The sequence below is a fragment of the Diabrotica undecimpunctata genome, chromosome 6 (genome assembly GCF_040954645.1).
Source record: "Diabrotica undecimpunctata isolate CICGRU chromosome 6, icDiaUnde3, whole genome shotgun sequence".
NCBI lineage: Eukaryota > Metazoa > Arthropoda > Insecta > Coleoptera > Chrysomelidae > Diabrotica > Diabrotica undecimpunctata.
In genome coordinates, this window is record NC_092808.1 from 87721999 (window position 1) to 87746736 (window position 24738).

The 24738-nt window shown below is 34.4% G+C and overlaps 1 protein-coding gene across 1 annotated transcript in view; it reads left to right on the forward strand.

Moving 5' to 3' along the window:
• Nmdar2 (glutamate ionotropic receptor NMDA type subunit 2) overlaps positions 1 to 24738 on the forward strand; it is a 642550-nt gene that overhangs the window by 481050 nt on the left and 136762 nt on the right. The window contains exon 8 of the mRNA XM_072534844.1: positions 16219 to 16435. Within this exon, the coding sequence (XP_072390945.1) occupies positions 16219 to 16435 (217 nt within the window). The remainder of the gene's footprint in view (positions 1 to 16218; positions 16436 to 24738) is intronic.

The following is a 24738-nucleotide window of genomic DNA, read 5'->3' on the forward strand; positions in this document are numbered from 1 at the left end:
CTCTTTGTTCTTTAATCAAGCTTTCGCAAAATTTATTTGCTTCTTCAGGATATGCTAAAATATGGTATCAGTAAATACAACGAAATTAGAACTAAATAGCATTGTATAAAACTAGTAAAAAAACTTACAACATGAGGTTAATCCATTAAATTTTCAAATTTGCAAAACATTAAAACTTAACTTATTTTAAAAATTATACAGTTATGTAAGTACAATATTCCAATTTAATTTAATTTTGTAAAAATTCATTTTGACATTGATTGTTTGATTTATGTCAGAAAGACACTCGTTTCTGTTTATTATATTTTTTGTTGTTGTTAACTAGCTCTTGATTGTTATTATGGTTACGTACAAAGTGGCGCCAAATATGAATATTTAAATTTTTTGAAATTCTAATATTTATAGTCAGAAAATCTAATATTGGAAAATTATAGTATTAATTTTCGTAAGACAGAATGTAATTATAGATATTGCTTAGTTTATCAATATCAGTTTTTTTATTAACGCATTGATATTTATTTATGCATACCATTTCTAAGAATTCTCTTTTATTTAATTGGTTTTCGCGTCTTAATATATTAGTTTCATTGAAATTAAATGAATGATTTTTATTAATTGCATGATCTATTAATGCACACGTATTTTTAATATTTCTAAGGTCACTTTTATGTGATGTTAGTCTGCCTATTAGATTTCTAGATGTGTGTCCGATGTATGACTTATCACAATTTTCGCATGGTATTATATAAACTACATTTGAGCTTTCCATAATGCTAATTTCCATAATACCGAACTACTTTATATATATATATATATATATATATATATATATATATATATATATATATATATATATATATATATATATATATATATGTCCGGATCTAGTTGGTCCGTTATGACAGTTTCCAAATATGTAATTTTGCGAAGTTTTTCAACGTACATTCCATTTAATTGAAGCTCTGCATCTGGATGTGGCTTACCACTAATGATTGAAAATTTGGTTTTGTTTGAGTTTATTTTAATGTCCATCCTAGTTCGTGAAAACGATCAAGCAGAATTTGGAGCCCTTCAATATGTTCTGACAGAATTACTGTATAGTCCGCGTATCTAAGTACATTAAATTGTTCTCCGTTGATTTCAATTCCATATGGCTGTCTCTCAAGTGCCTTTTTAAATAGTTGGTCCGAGTAAACATTAAACAATGTTTGAGATAAAACGCGTTCTCGTCTGAGTCCTCGTTATATGGAGATTGCGTTGGTGTAATTATTTCCAATTTTTATGATATCAGTTTGATTCCAGTACAAATGTTTAATGACACGAATATTTTTGTCATCTTTTCCTATATTTTTTAGCATCTGCAATAGTTTTACATGCTGTGCTTTATCAAATGCCTTTTCGAAGTGCCTCCATAGTCCCCATAATATTTTTAAAACCAAATTGTGTATCTTCGAGATCTTCTTCGCTTTTGAGTTTAATTCTGTTGTGGATTGTTCTTACAAAAATCTTAAGTGTGTGACTGAATATGCTAATTGATCGATATCGATCGATCGATCGATCATTTTCCAGCATTGTGTGTTTTAGGTATAGTAATTATAATTAAAAATAATGATTGGCAAGGATAATAAAACTCATAAACTAAAGAGAATTGGTCTTGGATAGGCAGCGTATTGAAAACTGAAATGTATTTGATCAATGCGTCCTCCCAGTGTTGACATACAGAGCAGAAACACTTACTATGACAAAAACCTCGGCTACCAAACTACGGTTGGTGATGGACGGATGGTGATGGACGGATGGTGATGGACGGATGGTGATGGACAAAGTGGTTATTGGAATGAATACCAAGGGAAGACAAGACAAGAAGCTTCGGTCGATCACCTACACAATAACCAAAGATTTAAGAAGAAAAAATAAAAACTGGATGAAAGTGGCGCAAGATAGACGGGGTTGGAAACACGAGGAAGAGACCCATGTTCGGCAGTGGACTTTTGAGGCTGGATGATGAACAAAGATGGAGTTGAGCCAATCTGCGAAAATCATTCCAGTGTTATATATTGCATTAACAAGTTTTATTAGTATTTTAATGTTATCTTTATCTATTAGCTTTAGCAACTCAGTTAGTGTATCATCCGCACCACAAGCTTTCCTAATTTTAATATTTTTTATAAATAATTCATAATTTCTGAGTCGTTAGTACAATTTTGTATAATTTCTGTCATCTTGAAACAACTCTGGTGTATAAAGTTGCCATTCTCTTCTTGCTTTATTCTCATTTACAATAATTTTGTTGCTATTATCAACTATTATAAAGAGAAGTCCTTTTTTAAATATGTTACTTATTTCTTCTTTTTCTTTGTGCACATTAAAAAAGTCGTGCCCAGACATCACAACGTCAGTTTCCTCGCACCTTACTTCCATTCATTTTTCTATGGCTAATTTTATCTTCCTTTTAATTCTTGTTTTTAAATTTGTTTAGATGTCTATATTCTGTTTCATTCTATTTTATAAGTCAACTTTATTTCATTAATTTCAAGACGTCTTCTGTCATTCATTGATTTTTCTTGATTAAGTTACTTCTATAATCATTATTTATGGGTATTTTGTTAACTAGGTTTTTAAATTCATTCCATAGTCCCTCTGGATTTTCAAATAGGCACATGGGAAGAAAACAACCCAACAACAAAAAAAAAAGAAAGTAAACAAAGTGGTCAAACTTCAAAAGACTTGTGAGTATTGGAATCAACAACATAATAACGATTAACAATCTTCAAGAAATAGAAGGAAAAGTTCTAGAAAAACACCATCAAAGAAGCACTAAGAAATAGCACTACTGAAGAACAGCTAGAAATATATATACATATATATGGAAAGATTTAGACACACTCACCATCATTAACCTGTGTGCGTCCACTGTTGGACATAGGTCTCTCCCAACTCTTTCCATTCGTCTCTATCTTGTACGGCTAGAATCTAGTTATTGCTAACACGCTTCAGGTCGTCCATCAGTCCATCTAGTTGGTAGGCGTCCTCTGCTCCGTATTGCTTCTTGTCTTGGTCTCTAGTCGACAAATTTTTGTCAGAGACATTAACCAAGAAATAAAAGATATAATAAACTAAAAGAACAGGACCAAAAAGAGAGCCAGAGAAACAAGAAACCAGGAAGTATGTCTTTTAAACAGGGCAAATCGACTAAACAAAACGGTCAAAAAGGCGCCTACAGAACATAGAACCCAAAGGCAGACTAACTATGTGCACGAAATAAAGAAACAGAGTCAAAATATGCAGACTCTAAAGAATATTAAGAACCGACAGAAAATCCATAACTCTACTCCACGGCAAAATGAAACTGTCTATTTCATCAAAGAAAAGACCGAGGTAATGAGAAGGATTCTAGAAAGAGAGTAGACAATTAATTATCACCAATATGAAGATATAAATCTCATCGAAGTAGTCGAAGAAAATCAAGAAATGCCTAAAGAACTGGACGAGATAATTACATGTACATCTCCGAAGGAAATAATTAAACTAACTAAAAAAAGGTCATCAAAAATAGGTCAGGTCATTTGGTCTTGACGAAATCACCAACAGCGCTCTGATGTATCTACCAGCGGAATCAGTAGCATACCTAACCAACATAACAAATGCGATACTAAGATATGAGCTTTTTCCAAACTGATGTAAGGAAGCCCACTTTATCATGATTTCTAAGCCAGGATAAGACAATAGGTAGGTTTCCGCAAAATTACAGGTCGATCAGCTTACTTTCAGTAGTTAGCAAGATTGTAGAAAGAGTTATACTAAGCAGACGCCAATCACAAGTGAAGTATCCAATAGAAAATAGCCATGAACTTAGACCAAATACAAGCGGTTATCTTAAATAAAAGGAGAGGTAACCCAGACAGCTGACAATGCAAAACATCGAATAGAAAAGAAAAGCGAAATACCTACGAATCACAATGGATTAAGTACTGGTATTGAGGTAGTATGTCAACTCAACAATCCAAAAAACGACAACAGCCAGAGCTGTCATAAGAGGACTCACCGATAGAAGAAGCAAATTGAGAATGAAAACCAAACAAAGATTAACAACATCATACTATCAATAATTACATATGCGTCTCCCACATTCTGACATATATATATATATATATATATATATATATATATATATATATATATATATATATAATAGCAACAAAAAGAGCTGAATTGGAAAGCCACCCAAGCTCGATATTGCGAGATATATTAAGGTATGATGTGTTCCATCAATGGAAGCACCGACCAAATCAGCAATTATTGGCCAATATATAGCAAAGACCAGATAATCATAGCTCTATCAGTAGAAGACAACCCTGCTTTTATGGCACTGGCAATTTACTAATTAATATGTTTATGTTGCAGACAGCCCATAAAAACCACAAAAAGCTAAAAAACAGCTATGGCCACCATAAAAATTAACAAAACAAAAGGCGCAATCCGCGAAAAAATAAAAAACGAAAACCATCAAATGAGCCCACGTCCTCGGACGCTGAGTCGCCGAAGTAAGCGTTGCCCAGAGCTGGGACTCAAGGCCCGATCAAGCAATTCAGTTCGATGATATGCCAGTAGAGATAGCGGGAATAGAGTGCCTAACGCTGCCCCTTGTTAGGGGTAGGATTTCGTGTGGGATTCCTTGTACCCAAGACTCTCACACAAGTACGTACTTTGCTGATAGAGAGACCCGCGTGTCATTTAAAGGTGCAAGTCTTCAAGGCTAAGTTATATTCTATTGTTGATTGTTTGCTTAGACGGCATTTGCATCATGGCAACTGTCAAATGCGAAATTATTAAATGCGCAAAAGTTTAAATAATGGTTTTCTGTTTCTGGTTCTATTATATATATATATATATATATATATATATATATATATATATATATATATATATATATATATATATATATATATGTATATATATATATATATATAATGGCCTATGACCTAGTGACAGAAAAACATGGATGAACTGGTTAAAAGGGATCCGAACCACTAGTTCAACGCCTAAAAAGGTGTAACAATATAAGAAAAAGCAAACTTATTTACCTCAAATTTTAATAGGTTTCTTCCTATGTACAAAGCATTTCAAGGACTATTTCTTCAATAACAAGAAAAAACATAATACCATGAGAAAAAGAAAACCGATTATTTTTAAATTCAATAAGAAGAATCCATGAACAACCAGAAGTTTAGAGACTTTGGAACTTCGAGTTCCAAATCCAATCTTCGAGTCCATCGAGAGTTATCGAGCGGACATACAGATGGGTAACAACATTTCAAAAAAATATGCCTGGTCGCTTCTAACAGAAGAGTCATATATTGGGTAAAACACTTTTATTTTGCTTAAAGTTGCTTTAAAATGATAAGTCCCTGTAAATGGATTTCAGGACCGGAAATTGTTTTTTACCACGCAAATGTTGAAATTATTTTATTTTTATTTTTTGGCAGCAGGATAATTGGATATTTCGGAGCAACTGGAAAATTTGTAATTCGTAATAGTTGTTATAGCTCATAAAACCTGGTCTTCTCAAAAAACTGAATTAATTGTGTATCTTGCTTTTTAATTAAAGTTACAATTTTGTTTCATTAATTTTTTATTTTTAGGGCTGTTGGAACTTCCCCAGATATTTTTAAGAATATATTTAAGCTAAACGGAGTTCAGCCACTAAGTTATATTAAATCTGAATTTTAAAAATAGCAACCAATTACGACATTTTCAAGGATTGCCGAGCTTTTAAATTTGTTCATTTTTTTAGACCCAATATCCAATATTACATAATCAATTTTGGAGATAGGTTAATTAAAAAATAGTATGTATTATTATATCCGCAGATTATACCAAAAATTAATAATTTGTTACCAAATAACCAGATTATGCAAGGTGATATATGTTTTTTATGTTATAGTTTGGACCATTGGTTACACACTGAGTTACATATAATATATAAGGTTAATTTATACTCTATTCAGTAAAAGCCCAGCCGGTTTTAGCGTTTGTGGAAAAGGAAGTGTGAACTAGGTAGGGGTTTTTCAGTACTCCACAGAAGACAAATTGGACGGCAAAGTTTGTCTCCTTACCCCCAGCACCGCGCGTCCCAATAGCTAATACGAAAGGTTCTATACATATGTAGGGCAGGTGTGAATAAGGTTGAACCAAATAAGTACACGCGAATCAACTGAGGACATGACATTGAGCAACAACTATGTCAATAGTTAGCCAAGACTATTAGAAAAAATTGCATGCCAGATCTGGTGCCACACACTCACGTTCGATAACCACATTAATCTAACAGCCTCTAGTACTGCGGAAATAACTTAACTGGTTAGCTGGTCAAGCTCGGGCGACCGAATTATTGAAAGTATAAGTAATCCACATTTACTACATTAACAGCTACGGGTGGAAGAACTTGTACTTATTAGAACATATTTTATCCTGGGATGGAGAAATTTATCTCACAAGCGGAGTAATTGTTAGGAACAGTCAACAGCATGTGAAAAGCTACTGGATGACTACCACATTAAAGATCTGTAAGGATATTCCCAGGGCATCGCAATGAAAAGCCGACAGAAATTATCCTCTGTCCAGGGCACAACTTAAGTGAGGAGAGGGCGCTAACAATCCCACGGTCAGCCAATAATGTCTCAAAAAGAAAAAGAATGGGTGCGTGCAACATTTGAAGCATATGTCAAATAGTCCAGGCAGAAAATATTATTCAAGAAATGACACGTCTGAACATAGATATTTTAGGATGCATTGAAGTTCGATGGCCAAATTCTGGTGAAGCTAATACATGAAACAATTATAGGTGTATACCATATCTAGTTTTCGGGAGATGACACAACAGGAAACAAAAATGACGTAGCAACAATAGTAAAAAGGGAAATAAATAAAGCAGTGATAGATTTCCTGCCCATCTCAGACAGAGTTGCGTTATTAAAGATTAACTCCAGTCCCTTTAATATAAAAATCATTCAGTTATACGCACCAAGAAATATCTAGCAGATTTTAGTAGACTCCAAACTTAAAAAAAAACATATATTAACTATTCTAATGTGCGGTTTTAAAGATATAGTCGAGAATAAAATAATAGATAACAGAAACGAGAAAAATTAACAACAAATAATAATCACTGAACTTGTAACTGATCTCAACTTAAGAGTATAAATTTTTCACGTTACCTTATATACAGAAGTTCACACTTAAATTTATACGGATATGAAAACTATATACTAATATGAAAATAGCTAATAAGACAGTGTTACCAATTATTTCCATTTTTTCTAAATTAAAAGACAAAACACCTAAGGAGTCAGACACCTAGAGAGTAATAAAATTTATATTGGTCAGTCTTCAAGATGTCTAAAAGACCGCATAGTATCTCACAAGAATGATGTTGGGCATTATTAAGACAAATTTTACTTAGAGAAACATGCAGAAGAGTTAAATCATAGTATGAGTTTTGAAAATTCTAAGGTTTTGACAATAGAGAAGAAATTGAATAAAAGTCTTGTTCTGGAGATGGCATTTATAGTTAAAACTAAAAATGTCATAAATAAAAGTTTTTAAGTGAAATCTATTCTTGTTTGCTCTTCTTCTTTTTCACGTGCCATCTCCTCTAAGAAGGTTGGCAACCATCATGGCAATTCGCACTTTCGACGCCGCTGCTCTAAAGAGGTCAGCAGAAGTGCAGTTAAACCAAGCTCTCAAATTATTTAACCAGGAGATGCGTCTTCTTCCGCGACTCCTTCTACTCTGTATTCTTCCTTACATTATTAATTGCAACAAGTTATAATGCTCGCCCCTCATGACATGTCCCAGATATTGCAATTTTCTGACTTTAATTGTATTTAAAACCTCTTTATCTTTTCCCATTCTTCTCAACACCTCGACATTCGTGACTCTATCCACCCAACTTATTCTTAATATCCTTCTGTAGGCCCATAACTCGAAGGCTTCCAATCTGCCGAAACATCTTTCTTTAAAGTCCAAGCCTCTAACCCATAAAATAAAACGGACAACACGTGGCATCTCAGAAGTCTTATCTTTAAAGAAATTGAAATGTCCCTGCTGCAGAGTACTTTTTTCAGTTTGTTGAAAGAATTTCTTGCCTGTCCTATTCTTGCCTTAATCTCTTCTGTATACTTATTATTTTCGTTAATTATTGTACCGAGATATTTATATTTTTTAACTTTTTTAATTTGTTCTCCATGTATTGTTATGTTTTCTTGGCACTGTTGGGTTTTTGTAATTACCATAAATTGTGTCTTTTTTGTGTTTACAAGTGTCGTATTCTTAATATAGTTAGTTAGAGGAAAGGTTCAGCCCGTAGGTTTCGATATAAAAGATGGCCAAAACATCGAGGCAATGGGTGAAAGTGACATGTATGTGCAGAAAATTTACCATAAACAAATGGGAACTGAGCTAACGTCTGAGTTTGTCCAAAATCTGTTCCAGCTAAATCGGCCATTCCTTAATAGTAGAAATCTGTTTAAGGCATTAAATACGTACGCCTGTCTACGCTTAGCTACTCATTTGGTATTATAAAGTGGTCTTAAACGAATATAGAAAGTCTCCAACGGAAAACAAGAACACTTCTTACAAAGGTCCAAAAACACCATCTACGCAGTGCAGTAGCGACAACATTACCATGATATCAAGGGGGAAGAGGACTTATGGACATAGTTGATCAACTGGATAAACAAGTTGCTAATTTAAGAAGCTACTTTTGGGCGCAGGCTGAGACATTTACTTTAAACCGAGCAATTTTCGCAGTAGACGATACAACGCCGCTTAAATAGAGGGAACAAGAAATGCGCATAAACTACCTGAGTTAAATGCGCACTTGGATGAGTAAACCTCTGCATGGGCGACATGTTAGGTTATGTTAGGTGATCAGCAACAATGAGATCAGCCAAGAACTCGTTATAGTTTATTTTTATGAACGAGAAAGTAATTAGCATAATTTTAACTGGTAGCTTCGACCACTCCATGGGCGTGCTCAAGATTAATTGAAAAATTACTTTGAATAATTGTAAAAAATAAATGAATTATTTCAGTGTTATAAAGTGTTATGTGTATGTAAACAAAAGTGACCTCTTTTATCACACACTATATTAGAACTGACTGGCCTACATTAAAAAGGGTTTTAAAAAATTCACATTTTTTTTAATTTTTAAAAATTACAAAAGAGAAGGTATGTTAAATAGATGAATAAAAATATTAATATAAAACTTACAGCTACTTGTTACAAATCCAAATCAGATTCAGAAGATGAACTTTTAGAACCAAGATTTATAATAACTGGCTCGATCATTTTATCAGTAATATTGTCCAGCTTCCACATTTTTTCCTCTTCTTTAATAGTGTGATTTACTGCCTTTTCCCAGTTTTCAGCTTTTACATTATTTACGGCCTCCAAAAACAACTGTTTAACATCATGAATTTTAAAAGTGGTATTTTTTCTTGAAACTTCACTCTTTATCTGTGCCCATACCAGTTCAATCGGGTTTAATTCACAATGATATGGTGGGGATTTAAGTACTGTCATTCCACGATTTTTGGCAATTTCATCAATTGCGTATTTTTAAAATTTTTCTTTATGAAGGGCACACAACGAATAAAGTTCCTTTCTTATAGATCCGGGATGGTACGTAATATTTTTTGAACTCAGCCAATTCTGCAAGTCTTTTTTAACCACTTGGTTGTGGGACGTCCTTCTATAAGTCTGGAGTGATAACTTGCATTATCCATTACTATTACACAGTTCTTAGGAAGAAGATCTATCATTTGTTCGAACCATTCTTGAAAGACATCAGCGTTCATGTCTTCATGGTAGTCACCGGTACGAGTTGATTCAAAAGTTAATAAACCACCTTCAACAAAACCGTCTGAACTGCCAATGTGTACTATTATCAGCCTGCGTCCCTTTCCTGATGGTGGGTTTAAACCAGTAGATAAGTTATTTACAAAAGCGTGCCTTTGACTTGTAACAGTTTCATCCTGCCAAAATTTATTTGGTGTATGACCCTCGTTGATCCATGTTTCATCAAGATAAAATATTTTTCTTTTTTGGTTTCTCATTTCCTTTATGGTTCTTAGAAAATGTCTTCTCCATATGACAATATCGCTTCTTTCTAATAAAATAGACTTTCTGGGATTCTTTTTCCAGCGGAAGCCTATTTCTTTTAAAAGTTTCCATAACGTACTTCGACTCATTTCTGGGTAATCCTTATCATCTCGAACTGAGACAAGAACTTTATCCAATGTTGGAAATTCTTGTCTAAAGAAGAATTCATGCACTTTCCGTCGAAGTCCTTCTTTAAAATGATATTCTATTTGAAATTTTGGTTTCCCTGGAGCATTACGTGGCATTTGAAAACTACCACATTTCTCTTCTTTAATAACTCTGTAAATCGTAGATTTTCCAACACCAAGTGTACTGCTAACTAACTCAACGGTCTCATCAACACTTTCACATAAACGTTTGTCTGTAAATGATTTAAAACAATTAAATATTAATGTTTTTTCATTAACTGTTAGAGAACCAATTTTTTGGCGTTTACACGGCACTTCCAAATTTTCCATAACACTAGTATACACAATAAACTGCACCTTGCAACTGAAGTACCTACTTTTAGTGAACTGTTAAGAATTTTGAATACGCCACTTGGACCTTCCTATATACAAAATGGAAAAACCCACTATCACATTTTCTGTGGAATAAGTTTAGAAGGTAATTATCTAGTCAATTACTGTCGTAGATTCCTGGAATTAAAGAATTAAATGTTTGATTGTTGAAACCCTTACTTCGTGGAATGCACTCATTTCAGATAAAATAAAACGTTTTATTTTATCTAAAGAATTAAACTTTATTTTGCAAATAGGCAAAGAATTAAACTTTATTTTGCAAATAGATAAAATAAAACGTTTTATTTTATCTAAAGAATTAAACTTTATTTTGCAAATAGGTAGGTACTTATTAAACTTTTATTGGTTATATATAACCAATAAAATAAACATCTTACATTTCTTGCAAATTCATTAGTACCTGTTAACCTCCATCATTCCGACACTGGCAACCTTATTTAGGGATTAGTAACCCTCACAACTATTGTATTCTATTCTGCTCCAACCTTTATACCTGGTGGTCATACTCAATTTAAAATTGTTTTCCTATATACTTCTGTAAACTTGTTGACAAATATCTGTTTTTCATTGAGTCACCCGTATCAACAGTTTAGGGATTTGCATACATAATTTATTGTTTTATTACTCTCTCATACATAAAAATACACTATAACTTCGACGATGACAATACAGCGTCGAACTATTGTTTGATATCAGGAAAGATGTTTCCCGAGACAGAGAGTTTTCTACTTGCCGTTTAGGATGAAGTTATTCTAACTAAAAATTACCTATGTAAAATATATTGTTAAAGATCCTCAAGTCCAACATGACAAATGTCGATATGGATGTCAAGCCCAAGCACCATCCAACATTTTACCGGGGGCTTCCAGGCGTTTATCAGTACTGATTATAAAAAATGACATGACTCAGTAGGAAAGATTATATATCAAGAACTAGCTTACAAACTGGGACTTAAAACGACAACTACAAGCTATACTGGGACCTCACTGTGCACACAGATGAACCAATGCACATAGTAGACCAGATCTCATACTAGTTAATAAACTTACTAGGCAAACAACACTAATTGATGTGGCGATAGCTTACAACAATAATCTACGTGGTAAATACAACGAAAAGATCACCAAGTACCGAGATCTTAAAACACAAAAAAGAAAACAATGGAGAATGAAAAGCACCAAGACAGTACCTATTATTCTATCTACTACCGCTGGTATTCCGAAGAACCTAAAAGCTGGGACAGCTTTTAGGTTTTTCGAAATAACAGCTCCTAGCTCCTTCCTCCCATCATTGTCACGTAAACATAATTACTATTAACATATAATAATTTTCTTCACTAACTTATCATCACACAACATTATTAATTTACCTCGATACGTCTCTGCTTAAATGTAAAATCATGCAATAACTGAATTCAACTTACTTACTATTTTAATTCATTAATACAATATTTTTACATACATCTAGTACCTATGTGGTGCTTTTTTTAGTGTTTGTCAAAAATCCATTATCCACTGTCTTGATGAACTCTCAATTTTTAATTAATTATTTAACTTCCTCCCAGACTTATACAGTTGGCTTGTTTCACCCGGTGGGCAAAGTAGTCCCCCTGCTTCGAGCAGGGAAATGTATGTTCCTTTAATTGAAATCTTATAACATCGACCTTGTGTCATCACTTTAATAAATATAACCATGATTGTCATCTAATTTAAACATTTTTAAAGCTAGTTCAGTAGGTCGTATCAACTACTTTTTAGAAAAACCGTCAAAATTTTACCTAATTTTTGTGTCATTTTAAAGAAAAATATTCTTTCAGGTTTCACTGATAATTGTAATCCATGTGGATAAATTTTAATTATTTTTTAATAAAATAATATACATACACTAAAAGTGTTTACTTCTGTTAAAGTTTTTTTAAACTATGGTATACAGCCAACTAATGGAATTTTCCGCTTTTATTTTGTAAAGTTACATTATTTTTTTGAAAACTTTAAAGTGACTGTGTAAAAGTTACCTCCCACGAAATAAGTCTGGCAGTATTAGTTATTAACTTTTAAAACATACGTAAAAATAAGCATTGAGACTTTAAGAAACGTAAGTACTGTTGTATATACATAGTAAGCCTTTGTGTGTGTCTGTCGAAAAGTTTGGCCCTTCTGATTGGTCTGGTTGCTTACAATATATTGGATTAGATCTCTGAGTATCATTATATATATATATATATATATATATATATATATATATATATATATATATATATATATATATACATATACATATATATATATATACATAAGGTAAGTGCGCCAAATATTGCCATGTTCCTAATATTGCCACTCCCCATAAATTTATTAATTTGTCCCTTGAATCACAGATGGTCATGTAAGCTCAAATATCGAATTAAAACAACCACTCTAAAAACGTTATACGTGGAACCAGTTAGTATTGTATAGAAAATTTACTTTTTATTAATAAAAACTTTCTTTTTAACAGAATACCGAATAGAAAGAGAGCCCTGTGGTCTGTGGCGAATCTCGTTGCAGCGATAGAAGCAATAAGAGCTGGAAGCAGTATAAGCCAGGTTCATTACGATATGACATATCTCAAACAACACTTGGACAACATTATTGCAGCCAAAATTCGGTTAAACGACTTGGAAGGAAAAGTGTTTTAAGTTTTGAACAAGAAAGAGACCTAGTTCGCAGATTTCATAAACTAGCAGAGATGGACATGTCAATAACTAGTAAAATAGTAAGAAGAAGTGTATTTTCGTATGCGATGATAATGAACATTCCTAATCCTTTTTCTGATACATCTAAATTAGCAGGAAAGAAATGGCTGAAATTATTCTTTGCAATAATCCCGATGTGGCTAGAAGGAAGACTCAGCAAATGAATCCAGCAAGAGCACAGAAAATGAATCCATTTATTTTCAAGGATTATTTTAAGAAATTGGAGGAAGTATTCATTAAATTGGAATTGTTTGATAAACCTGGAAACTTATACAATATGGACGAGACAGGTTGCCGTCTAACGATCCATAAACAGCAAACCGTAGTGGTCAAGAAAGGTGCTAAACGTATCCACTTGACAGCGCATGAATACGGTGAAAATGTTAGTATTGTGGGTTGTGGAAATGCCCTGGGGCAATCCATCCCACCGTTCATTATTTTCAAAGGGGAGAGATTGAAGCCTGAACGGAATCTTGTGGAATGTTTGGTCCTTTCGATTGGTCTGGCTGCTTACAAAAATTCTTGGATTAGTTTCCTGAAAGAAAAGAAAATCTCCTACCGATGACCAGATCACCGCAGAAGTTTTCAAAGAGACTGGAGTAAATGTTATGCATATTATCTGCAAACAGATTTGGACAACATCTACTTTCATCCCTATATTCAAAAAAGGAACTCCGCTAAATTGCAGCAACTACAGAACGGTAACCCTAATATCCCATGCAAGCAAGGTTCTACTTCGTGTAATACATAAAAGACTAAAAGCTTTTCTGTTACCTCGGATATTAAAAGAACAAGCGGGATTTGTCCCAGGAAAAAGCACAAGAGAACACATCCTAAATGTCAGACAGCTAATCGAAAAAATTCGTGAATTCAATACTCCTATGCTTATGTGCTTGTGGATTACACAAAGGCCTTCGATAAAGTCAAATTGTAGCAGCTATGGTACATACTAGCGGAAATGGGAACACCCCACCACTTAATTCAACTAATTATCTCTATACGAAAATAATAAGTGCACAGTAAAAATAAACAACGCCCATTCCGATCATCTCAGAACAGAGGCAGGTGTTAGGCAGGGATGCATAATCTCGCCAACGCTGTTTAATATCTACAGCGAATACATTATGCGAAAGGTACTAGACGGATGGAAGGGAGGAATATTAGTAGGAGGTCAAAAAATCAGTAACTTGAGATATGTTGATGACACTTTAATAATCGCGGCAAATCAAAAAGAAATGGAAGACATAATGAGATGTCTGGAAGAGAAAAGCAAAACATATGGACTAAAGCTAAATAGAAGTAAGACAAAGATCATATTATTAGACAGAACTCGGAATAATCTCCAACACAATAAAGAAATTGGGGGCTTTGAACTTGTAAACAGTTTCATATACCTGGACCTGGTTTATTTTTTTAAAGTCGTAAAGGGTCTGGTAACAGGTACCACCAAAAAAATGTATCTGTCAGTAATAATTATTAATTTTGAACATTATTTTTTAAAACATAAAACATACGTAATTTAGGACTGTGTCTAACTACCTTTAGCACCTCGTACCTATGCATTGGCCGTCTTCGGCCCAAGCTAGCAGGTATGCATACACTTAAAGGAGATACTAATACTACGTTATTCAATATATTTTATTTGTGAGAAAATAACGAAGGTCTGGTGGCCGTGGGATCTTGAACTATAGACACTAGAAGCGATTTAAGTAAATTTATTTTTTGTTGTCACTGCAAACTCCAATAGCATCACTAAGATTCTCGATTTTCAAATCGTAATTTTTTTATTTGAACAAAATGACCCAGCTAGAAATACGCTGCTTGATAGACCCATTGGTCAGAGAAGAAGAGGAAGACCCAGAACAAGGTCTCTTAATAACATCGATGAAGACATGAGAAATATGGGGATACGTGCTTGGCGAAAGAAGGCGATTGATAGGGACGACTGGAGAGAAACTCTTGAGGAGGCTAGGACCCACGCAGGGTTGTAAAGCCAGAATAATGATGATAATAAATTTTCCTATTTGAGTTCATTTTTTAGAATTTGTATATGCGTCATAACTATTGAAAATATATAAAATAGATCACATACAGTTAAATACGATTTGAACTTGAATGACCTTGTTTATAAATTTTATTACATTAATATGATAAATATTTTCCCTGTATACGCTACCTCTAAAAGTAACAAAAAGAGCTTAAACGTATTGTAGGTAATTTTACTTGCCTTAAATTTGTCGTTTAGGTTAGGTTATATTTTTAATGCCTTTTGTGTATGTGACCATTCAGAAGAAAGAAGGCTTAATCCAAGGCCTGATACAATTACAAATTTTTTAATAGCATATCCATATACACTTGTTCGCATTAATCAACACAGTTTTTAAAAAATCCAAATAAATCTGTAGGAAGGTTCTGGAATTTTAAGAAATGATTGACAGCAACTATAAGCATCTGATCCAACTTAGATGTTTCAATTTAAATATTTATGTTGAGGATTAAACATTTTCGTCAAGATTCTCACTTCTCGAACGTTTTGCACAAGTTGCAGAAACAAAAAATAAAATAAAATGTGTACTACTGAATTTAATAAATGTTTTCTCTTTTATTAAGAATTTTAAGATCATTTTAAATTTTTTATATCTTCTCGACCTTGTTGTTATAATTGAAAATTTGTTTTATTTTTATCGTTATTTGTACAGTAGCTATTTCCTTAATACACTATCTTAGACACTAAATTACCTCATAAACTATACTGTAGTTGTAAAATTTATTGGGTAACTATAACACGTAACTTGTTGCAGAGTCCGTCGACATCTCACCGATTTTCCCTCTTCAGAACTTACTGGTTGGTCTGGGCCGTTTTGTTCCAAGCCGCTGTGCATGTCGACTCCCCACGGGGCTTTACAGCCAGATTTATGACCAATGTTTGGGCGATGTTCGCCGTTGTCTTCCTTGCTATCTACACTGCCAACCTCGCAGCCTTCATGATAACTAGAGAGGAGTTTTTTGAATTTTCAGGTAAGAAACTTTTATTACTTTATGCAAAACTGGAAGTTCAAAATATGTTACACTTTATTTTTTTCTTTACAGTAAAGTAGTAGTTCTTTTAAATCATCTAAACGTTGTTTATCGTTTGTATGTATGTAAATTGTCACTATGCCTTTGACTTTGTCAAAAACAAAACTATTTTTGTATATTGACCAAATAAATTCAATTCTATTCTATCTTTATGATTTAATGTTTTTTTATTTAAAATGGAGACAATAAAATATAAGTAACTAAACAGCAGCTAATAATAAATTTACTATTTTTGTTGGAAATAAGCCGCATCGATAACTTAATATTTACCATGGCCAAAGCTACATCTCTGCAAAGTTTCACCGAAATTAACTGAAACCACTTTTACACAATACTACAAGTTTGACATTAACTATACGAATACCCGTATAAGTAATCCCCACTTGTTGGTCAACAGCTACGGATGGAAGAACTGACACGTGGTAAAGCTGAAAAATTAACTTCAAAGGCGGAAGAGCTTATTTAGTCAACGGTATTGAGATGTGGAAATCCACGGGATGACTACATTCAAGATCCGCATGGATATCCCTAGTAAAAATAAAATCATCATGGGCCTACTAGTCGATAATTCACATAATGATCATGAAGCTCTGAATTCAAGATTTGGCAGGGAAGAACAATCAGATTTAAACGACAGGCCCTCTCAGTCTGTCATCAAGGTAAATTCCTGTCAACCAAATAAGAATAACTCTATAGCCTTGAAAATTGGAACATGGAACATAAGAAGTTTATACCAATCTGGCAAAGTAGATAACACTGTGTCGAAAATGTGCAGAATGCAGATTAACATACTTGGGCTTAGCGATATACTATGGCCTGAATCAGGAAAATTTAAGACAAGAAATGTATTATTCCGGTAACAACAACTCAAATCGCCGGCAGGGAGTTGACATTCTAGTTGATAAAAATTCTCAAAAATCTGTTTTTAATTTTATTCCCTACTCCAATCGAGTATTGATGCTGTCTCTCAACTCTTAAAACGTGAAATAAATATAGTCCAAGTAGATGCATCCACTGCAGACAAGGATGAAGACACTGTAGAGAACGTTTATGAACAAATTGGTAATGCCGTAAAGCTGACTAAAAGAGATGATATTAATATTATATTTAGAGATTTAAACGCTAAAATGGGCTAAGGAGAAGTGGAAAATTATGTGAGGCGATATGGACTCGGAGAGAGAAATGAACGTGGCGAACGGCTGGTTAATTTCTGTATCAATGAGGAACTCATAATTGCAAATACCTTGTTCAAACTTCCTAAATGTAGATTATATACATTGAGGTCACCAGCTGACAATAACAACAATATAGTTTGTACAACAAATCAAATATATTAAATTATCGTCAACAGAAGATATAGAAATTTTATAACATCATCCAAAACTTATCCAGGAGCGAACATATTCTCCGATCGCAATCCAGTTGTTTTGTCGATTTGAGTGAAACTAGGAAATGTAAAGCATCTTAGCTCTAAGAAAATCATGGATATAAGGCGGCACAAACAAGACAACACATATGCGGAAACAAATTTTAAAATAAACGAAAACTTAAGGAAAGTCAAAGAAGATAATGCAGAAACTATTTACTAAAACCAGGCAACACATGCGAAATTGGCGCCTGGAAAAAAATCAGATTTTCAGTTAAGAAAAGCAATGGGAATAGCAACCTCGAATGTTCGAGAATTATTGCAACCAGGCAAACTGCATATACTACAACGAGAAGTCGAAAGAGAGGATATAAAAATATGCGGACTTTCAGAGGCCCATTGAAAAGGACACTTTCGAACGCAGATCATGTTGTATACATATCGGGAGCAAATAACATAGGAAGAAATGGTGTTGCAATTATAATGACTAAAAAAGTTTAACAATACGATTACCAACCGATAAATGATAGACTTATAAAAATAACCTTACTAGCATCACCAAACAAAATGCACATTCTTCAGGTCTATATGCCAATCTCAGTCGCGTTAGACAATGAAGTGGAAGACGTATACTTCGTTATTGAAGATACAATAAGAAATATTTCATCTAAAGAACCACTCATAATCATGGGCGATTTTAACGCTAAGGTAAGAGAAACAAGAAATGATAACATTCAAAATGTAGAAAACTGTGGGTTAGGTATTAGAAACAGCTGAGGCAAACGTTTAATAGATTTTGCAACCAAAAACAGTTTATCCACTGTAAACACAATGTTTAAACATCATGCCCGTCGTTTATCGACGTGGACCAACCCAAATGGAGAATACAGGAACCAAATCGACTACATATTGATTAGAAACAGATGGAAGACATGTTTTACAAACGTAAAAACTAGACCAGGAGCTGAATGTAGATCCGATCATAAATTGTTATGGGCTTGCTTCAAGATAAAGCTAAAAAGAACAATACCGCACCAAAATCAAAACAGGCTGAAGATTTCAAATCCGAAAACATTTAGAGATGCATTAAAGGAAACTAGTATGTTGAACACACAAGACAACCCAGAAAAAATGTGCAAAGGTTTCAGAAATGCCATAGAAACCTCCGTAGAAAGAATTAAAACCGAAAAAAGATCATCAACAGTAAACACTGGATGACAGACAGAACGCTGCAACTTCTCGAAGAATGAAGGAGAATCAAATCTCTTATATATCAAAACGACAGTAACAAAATCTAATTAGCAAGGTTAAATAGAGAAATTAAAAGAGCGTGTAGGGATGATAAAAATAAACATATAAATGAAGAATGCGAAGAACTAGAGAGACATGTAAACCATGAGTTATATAACAAAATCCGATATCTATCCAGGGAATTTAAACCAATCCCATAAACAATAATGGATTAAAACCAACATATTATAAATGACAAGAAAGGGATTGCGGAGGTATGGAGAAAATATTGTCAAAGTCTATATGCAGAGGATCCTCAGAATGCAAATCATGACGAGTTCACTGCAGAGAGAGAACCAAACATTCTAAAGTCAGATGTAGAAAAAGCAATCAAAAAGTTAAAAAATAGAAAATCTCCTGGTGCAGACCAGATCACCGTAGAAGTTTTAAAAGAGACTGGAGATGTTGGAGTAAATGTTATGCATTTGATCTGCAAAAAGATTTGGGAAACCAAAGAGTTGCCCAACGACTGGACAACATCCACTTTCATCCCTATATTCAAAAAAGGAACTCCGCTAGATTGCAGCAACTACAAAACGGTAACCCTAATATCCCATGCAAACAAGATTCTACTTCATGTAATACATGAAAGACTAACAGCTTTTCTATTGCCTCAGATATTAGAAGAACAAGCGGGATTTGTCGCAGGAAAAGGCACAAGAGAACATATCCTTAATGTCAGACAGCTAATCGAAAAAACTCGTGAATTTAATACTCCTATGCTTATGTGCTTTGTGGATTACACAAAGACCTTCGATAAAGTCAAATGGCAGCAGCTATGGTCCATATTAGCCGAAATGGGAACACGCCACCACTCAATTCAACAAATTAGAAGTCTTTATGAAAATAATAAGTTCTTCTTCTTCTTCTTAGCCTTCTGTCGTCCATGTTTGGACATAGGCCTCTCCCAACTCCTTCCATCGGTCTCTATCCTGAGCAACATATTTCCAATTTGTTCCGGCTATTCTTTTAATATCATCAACCCATCTCATCTGTGGTCTTCCTATTAGTCGTTTACTTTCATAAGGTCTCCAATGTTGTATTGTAGTATTCCAACGTTGGTCTTTTTGTCTAGCAGTGTGGCTCGCGAAGCTTCATTTAAGTTTGGCAATTTTTGTTGCTATGTCCTCGACTTTTGTTTCGGATCTTACCCAGTCGTTCCTCTTTTTATCTGACAGTCGTATACCTAACATTGCTCTTTTCATTGTTCTTTCTGTTGTGGCTAGTTTATTCATGTTTGCCTTGGTTAGGGTCCAAGTTTGACATCCATATGTCATGATAGGAAGAATGTATTGGTTGAACACTTTGCTCCTCAAGTATTGGGGTATTTTGCGGTTCTTAAGTATCCAACTAAGTTTTCCAAATCCTGCCCATGCTAGTCTTGCTCTTCTAGTAATTTCCGCACTTTGGTTCTCTTTGTCAAGTCTCAGGATTTGGCCTAGGTAGATATATTCCTGGATTTGTTCTATCTCACTGCCATTTATAGTTATACGTCTGGGGTCATCTGTGTTTGTCATTATTTTTGTTTTTTTTTTCATATTCATTTTTAGGCCGACGTATTGGGAGTTGGCTGCTAGTTCCTCCATCATAATTTGCAGTTCCTCGAATGTGCTCGCTATAATCACTATGTCGTCATCGAATCTGAGGTGGTTTAACTTGTTGCCATTAACGTTAATGCCATAGGTTGACCAATTTGTAGTTTTGAAGACGTCTGCTAGGGCTAGGTTGAAAAGTTTTGGCGATATTACGTCTCCTTGTCTCACTCCTCTCTTAATGGGGATGGGATTTGTATTTTCGTCGAGTTGTACTATCATAGTTGCATTTTCATATATATTATGTATTAGTTGCCTATATCTCGAATCTATTCTACAATTATTAATAGCTTGTTCTATGGCCCACATCTCGATACTATCAAACGCCTTTTCATAGTCGACGAAGGCAAGAAATACGGATAGTTGGTATTCATTTGCGTTCTCTATCAATGTTCTCATTGCCAGAAGATGGTCTGATGTACTATATCCTTTGCGGAAGCCAGCCTGTTCAACCGGTTGGTAATTGTCCATTTTGTAGGTTAACCGGTTGTTAATAATTCTCATAAATAGTTTGTATACTTGACTGAGCAACAATATAGGTCTATAATTCTGTAGATCACATTTGTCCCCTTTTTTGAGTAAGAGTATTACTAGACTATCGTTCCAGTCTTTAGTGATTTTGCTATTATGGAGACATCTATTAAATAGCTCTGTTAGTAGAGGGATTGTTAATGTCTTGCTTGTTTTCAAGAGCTCGGCAATTATACCGTCGTGTCCTGGAGCTTTATTATTTTTTAGCTCTTTTAAAGCTCTTTCTATTTCGAATCCCTTTATATTTGGTAGTACTTCTGATCCCACGTTTTTTATTTTTCTTTTAACGTTCTCCTTTGTTGTTTCATTAGGCTGGCCTTGCGAGCTGTACAAGGATGTGTAGAAGTCTTTGACAATATTTGTTATTTTATATTTGTCCTTCTCTTCCTTATTGTTGGCGTCTTTAATTTTGATGATTCTTTGAACTCCCAGTGCGGGTCTTAGACATTTTTTAAGCCTCTGTTGTTTTCAATGACTCGCTCTATTAAGTTCTCGTTCCATTTTTGTATGTCGCGTTTTAGTTCTTTTCTAATTGTTTTATTAAGTTCTCTGTATTCTTGAGTATGGCGTTTGTTCTGCGCTAGTAGTTGTCTTCTTTCCGTCATTAGCTGTTTAGTTTCATTGCTTATTTTGTCTTCTTTAGTCCTTGTTTTCTTTGCGACCTGTAGTCCTGCTTCGAGAAGGTTTTTATTTATGTTTTTATTAATCTCGTCAATTTGATCTTGATTATGTGAAGGATCAGATTCGAACTTATCCGCTAAGACCTATCGGAATTGCTCTTCATTTGTTCTTAGTTTAAAGGCATCTATCCTCGTTGTTTTTTAAAAAATCCTTTTTCTCTCTTCTTTCATGTTAATATTTATTTTTGCTCTAACTATACGATGGTCACTACCCGTTGTTACGTTGTTTATTGTTGTGACGTCTTCAAATATTCCTTTGTTCCAAGGTGTTCATAACATACATGTTTTCTTGTTCCAGGGATTCCATGAGTTTTTCTTCCCTTGTGTTTCTTGTGCCGAATCCAAAATTTCCAATCTTGCTTTCAGAGTCTTCAATCTTACTTCCAATTTTGACGTTAAAGTCTCCCATTATTATTATTTTGGGTTCTTTGTTGTTGTCTATAGCTTTTTTAACGTCTTCGTAAAAAGAATTGATTTCCTCATCGGTTGCTTTTTCAGTTGGAGCATAAACTTGCACGATCATTATTTTAGTTTTTGGACTTAGTTTTAAGACCCTGTCTGATATGCTGTCAATTATTTGAATTTGAGATTTTCCCTTCTTGTTGATTAAGAAACCTACTCCACCGTATGTGTAGTCTTCCCTGCCTTTATAATAGAGTCTGTTGCCTGAATGTAAGTCCACATATCCTTCACCTCTTTTTTTAAATTCTGACAGTCCCATTATGTCCCAAGTCAAGTTCCCCAATTCCTCTTCTAGTTCGTAGAGTTTTTCATCTTTTCCCATGGAGCGGATGTTGTATGTTGCTATATGGAGTTGTTTGTTCTTCTTCTTTTTCAATGTCGACTTGCCCCCCCCCCCTCCAGAATCCTCGGAGTAGACCATTGTTACGGTGTGGGACTGTGGAATAGAATTCCTACCCACCTGGGGTACCTTCCGTGTTTCTGTTGCAATCGACATGTTTGGTTTTGGAGGTTTTGGCCATAACCCATCACGCTGGCCAGACGAGTTGGTGGGGTATAAGAATGTATCGTGCCAACCATTGTAACCGAGGTTAGCGGCCTACCCAATTCAGCCAACACCCCTCGGAAAAGATAGGTCGGTACCACTCATTCTTAATGGAATTACATTTCCTTAATTCCGGGTGTTACAGTTATACCGCTGATACTCGGTCGTCAGAGCCTCGTTTGTGATAACAAGGTTCACCAACGTAAAGGTGAGGTTGACATTTGAGTAGGAGAGGCTGTTTGAGACGCATCACTACCTCCCAAAACCCCTTAAAAGGGCACTACCCCCCAAAGGGAAAATAATAAGTGCACAGTAAAAATAAACAACACCCATTCCAATCATTTCAGAACAGAGGCGGGTGTCAGGCAGGGATGCATAATCTCGCCAACTCTGTTTAATATCTACAGCGAACACATTATGCGAAAGGTACTAGACGGATGGAAGGGTGGAATATCAGCAGGAGGTCAAAAAATCAGTAACTTGAGATATGCTGATGACACTTTAATAATCGCGGCAAATCAAGAAGAAATGGAAGACATAATGAGATGTCTGGAGGAGAAAAACAAAAACATATGGACTAAAGCTAAATAGGAGTAAGACAAAGATCATGATAGTAGACAAAGCTCGGTCTTCAACACATTAAAGAAATTGGGGGCTTTGAATTAGTAAATAGTTTTATATACCTGGGGTCCCTAATAACAAATGACGGAGGGTGTGGCAGAGAGATACGTAGAACGTTGACTATTGCTAGAACAGCTACAGTCTGTCCCAAACCCTTCTTTCAGTGCGTCACTAATTTTGACGTCATATAGGATTTTAAGAATGTCGAGAATTATTGCATGACATTTTAGTTAAATTTGACAGTTGCAAGATCGTAATCTCTCTTTTTCTAATTCAAAATAATTTAATAATTTTAATATTAGTCTTTGTTCTTTCTCGATATATCTCGGCATATTTAAAATATTTTTATGACAATAAATACTAAATTAAATTTTCACTGTAAAATGTTTGATAATACTAACCTGGAATGACAATTATCATTTTATCAGTTGACATTGTGAAAGTACTGTCACGATCGAGACAATCTGCGTCAAATTATATTTATGCGCATCATTGATTGGATATCTATTTAGCGTATTCTAAACTCCAACCAATTATACATCCGTAAGTAGAATTAGCTTTACGATAAATAATTTTCTAAGCTCTATGTATAATAATCACAGACTCACGTTTTTTTCTGTCACTTCTAGCTTAATGTGTAAGAGAGAATTCGATCAACTATGACGCACTGAAAGAAGGGTTTGGGACGAACTATATGATGAAACTGGTAACAATTTGGAAAAATTCTAGCATAACAATACACACAAAACTAAGGCTGGTAAGGGCACTCATTTTTCCCATCGCCAGATATGCATCCGAAAGGTGGACCTTAAAGAAAGCGAATAAAAATAAACTAGACGCTTTTGAAATGTGGGTATACCGCCGCATGTTAAGAATATCCTGGATTCATCATCGCACTAACGTATCGATATTAGAACAACTTAAAGTAAAGGACAGATTGCTTAAACAAATACAACAGAGATATTTGCAGTATTTTGGACACATTGCTAGAAGAACAGGTACGATAGAAAAACTGATAGTCGAGGGTAGAGCTAAAGGAAAGAGACCTAGGGGAAGATCTGAAAGCCGTTGGGTAAATCAAAAAAAAAATATTAATTAACCAAGGGTTACATCAAGCCGAACAACTAGCCCAGGACAGGAGAGGATGGAGGGAAATC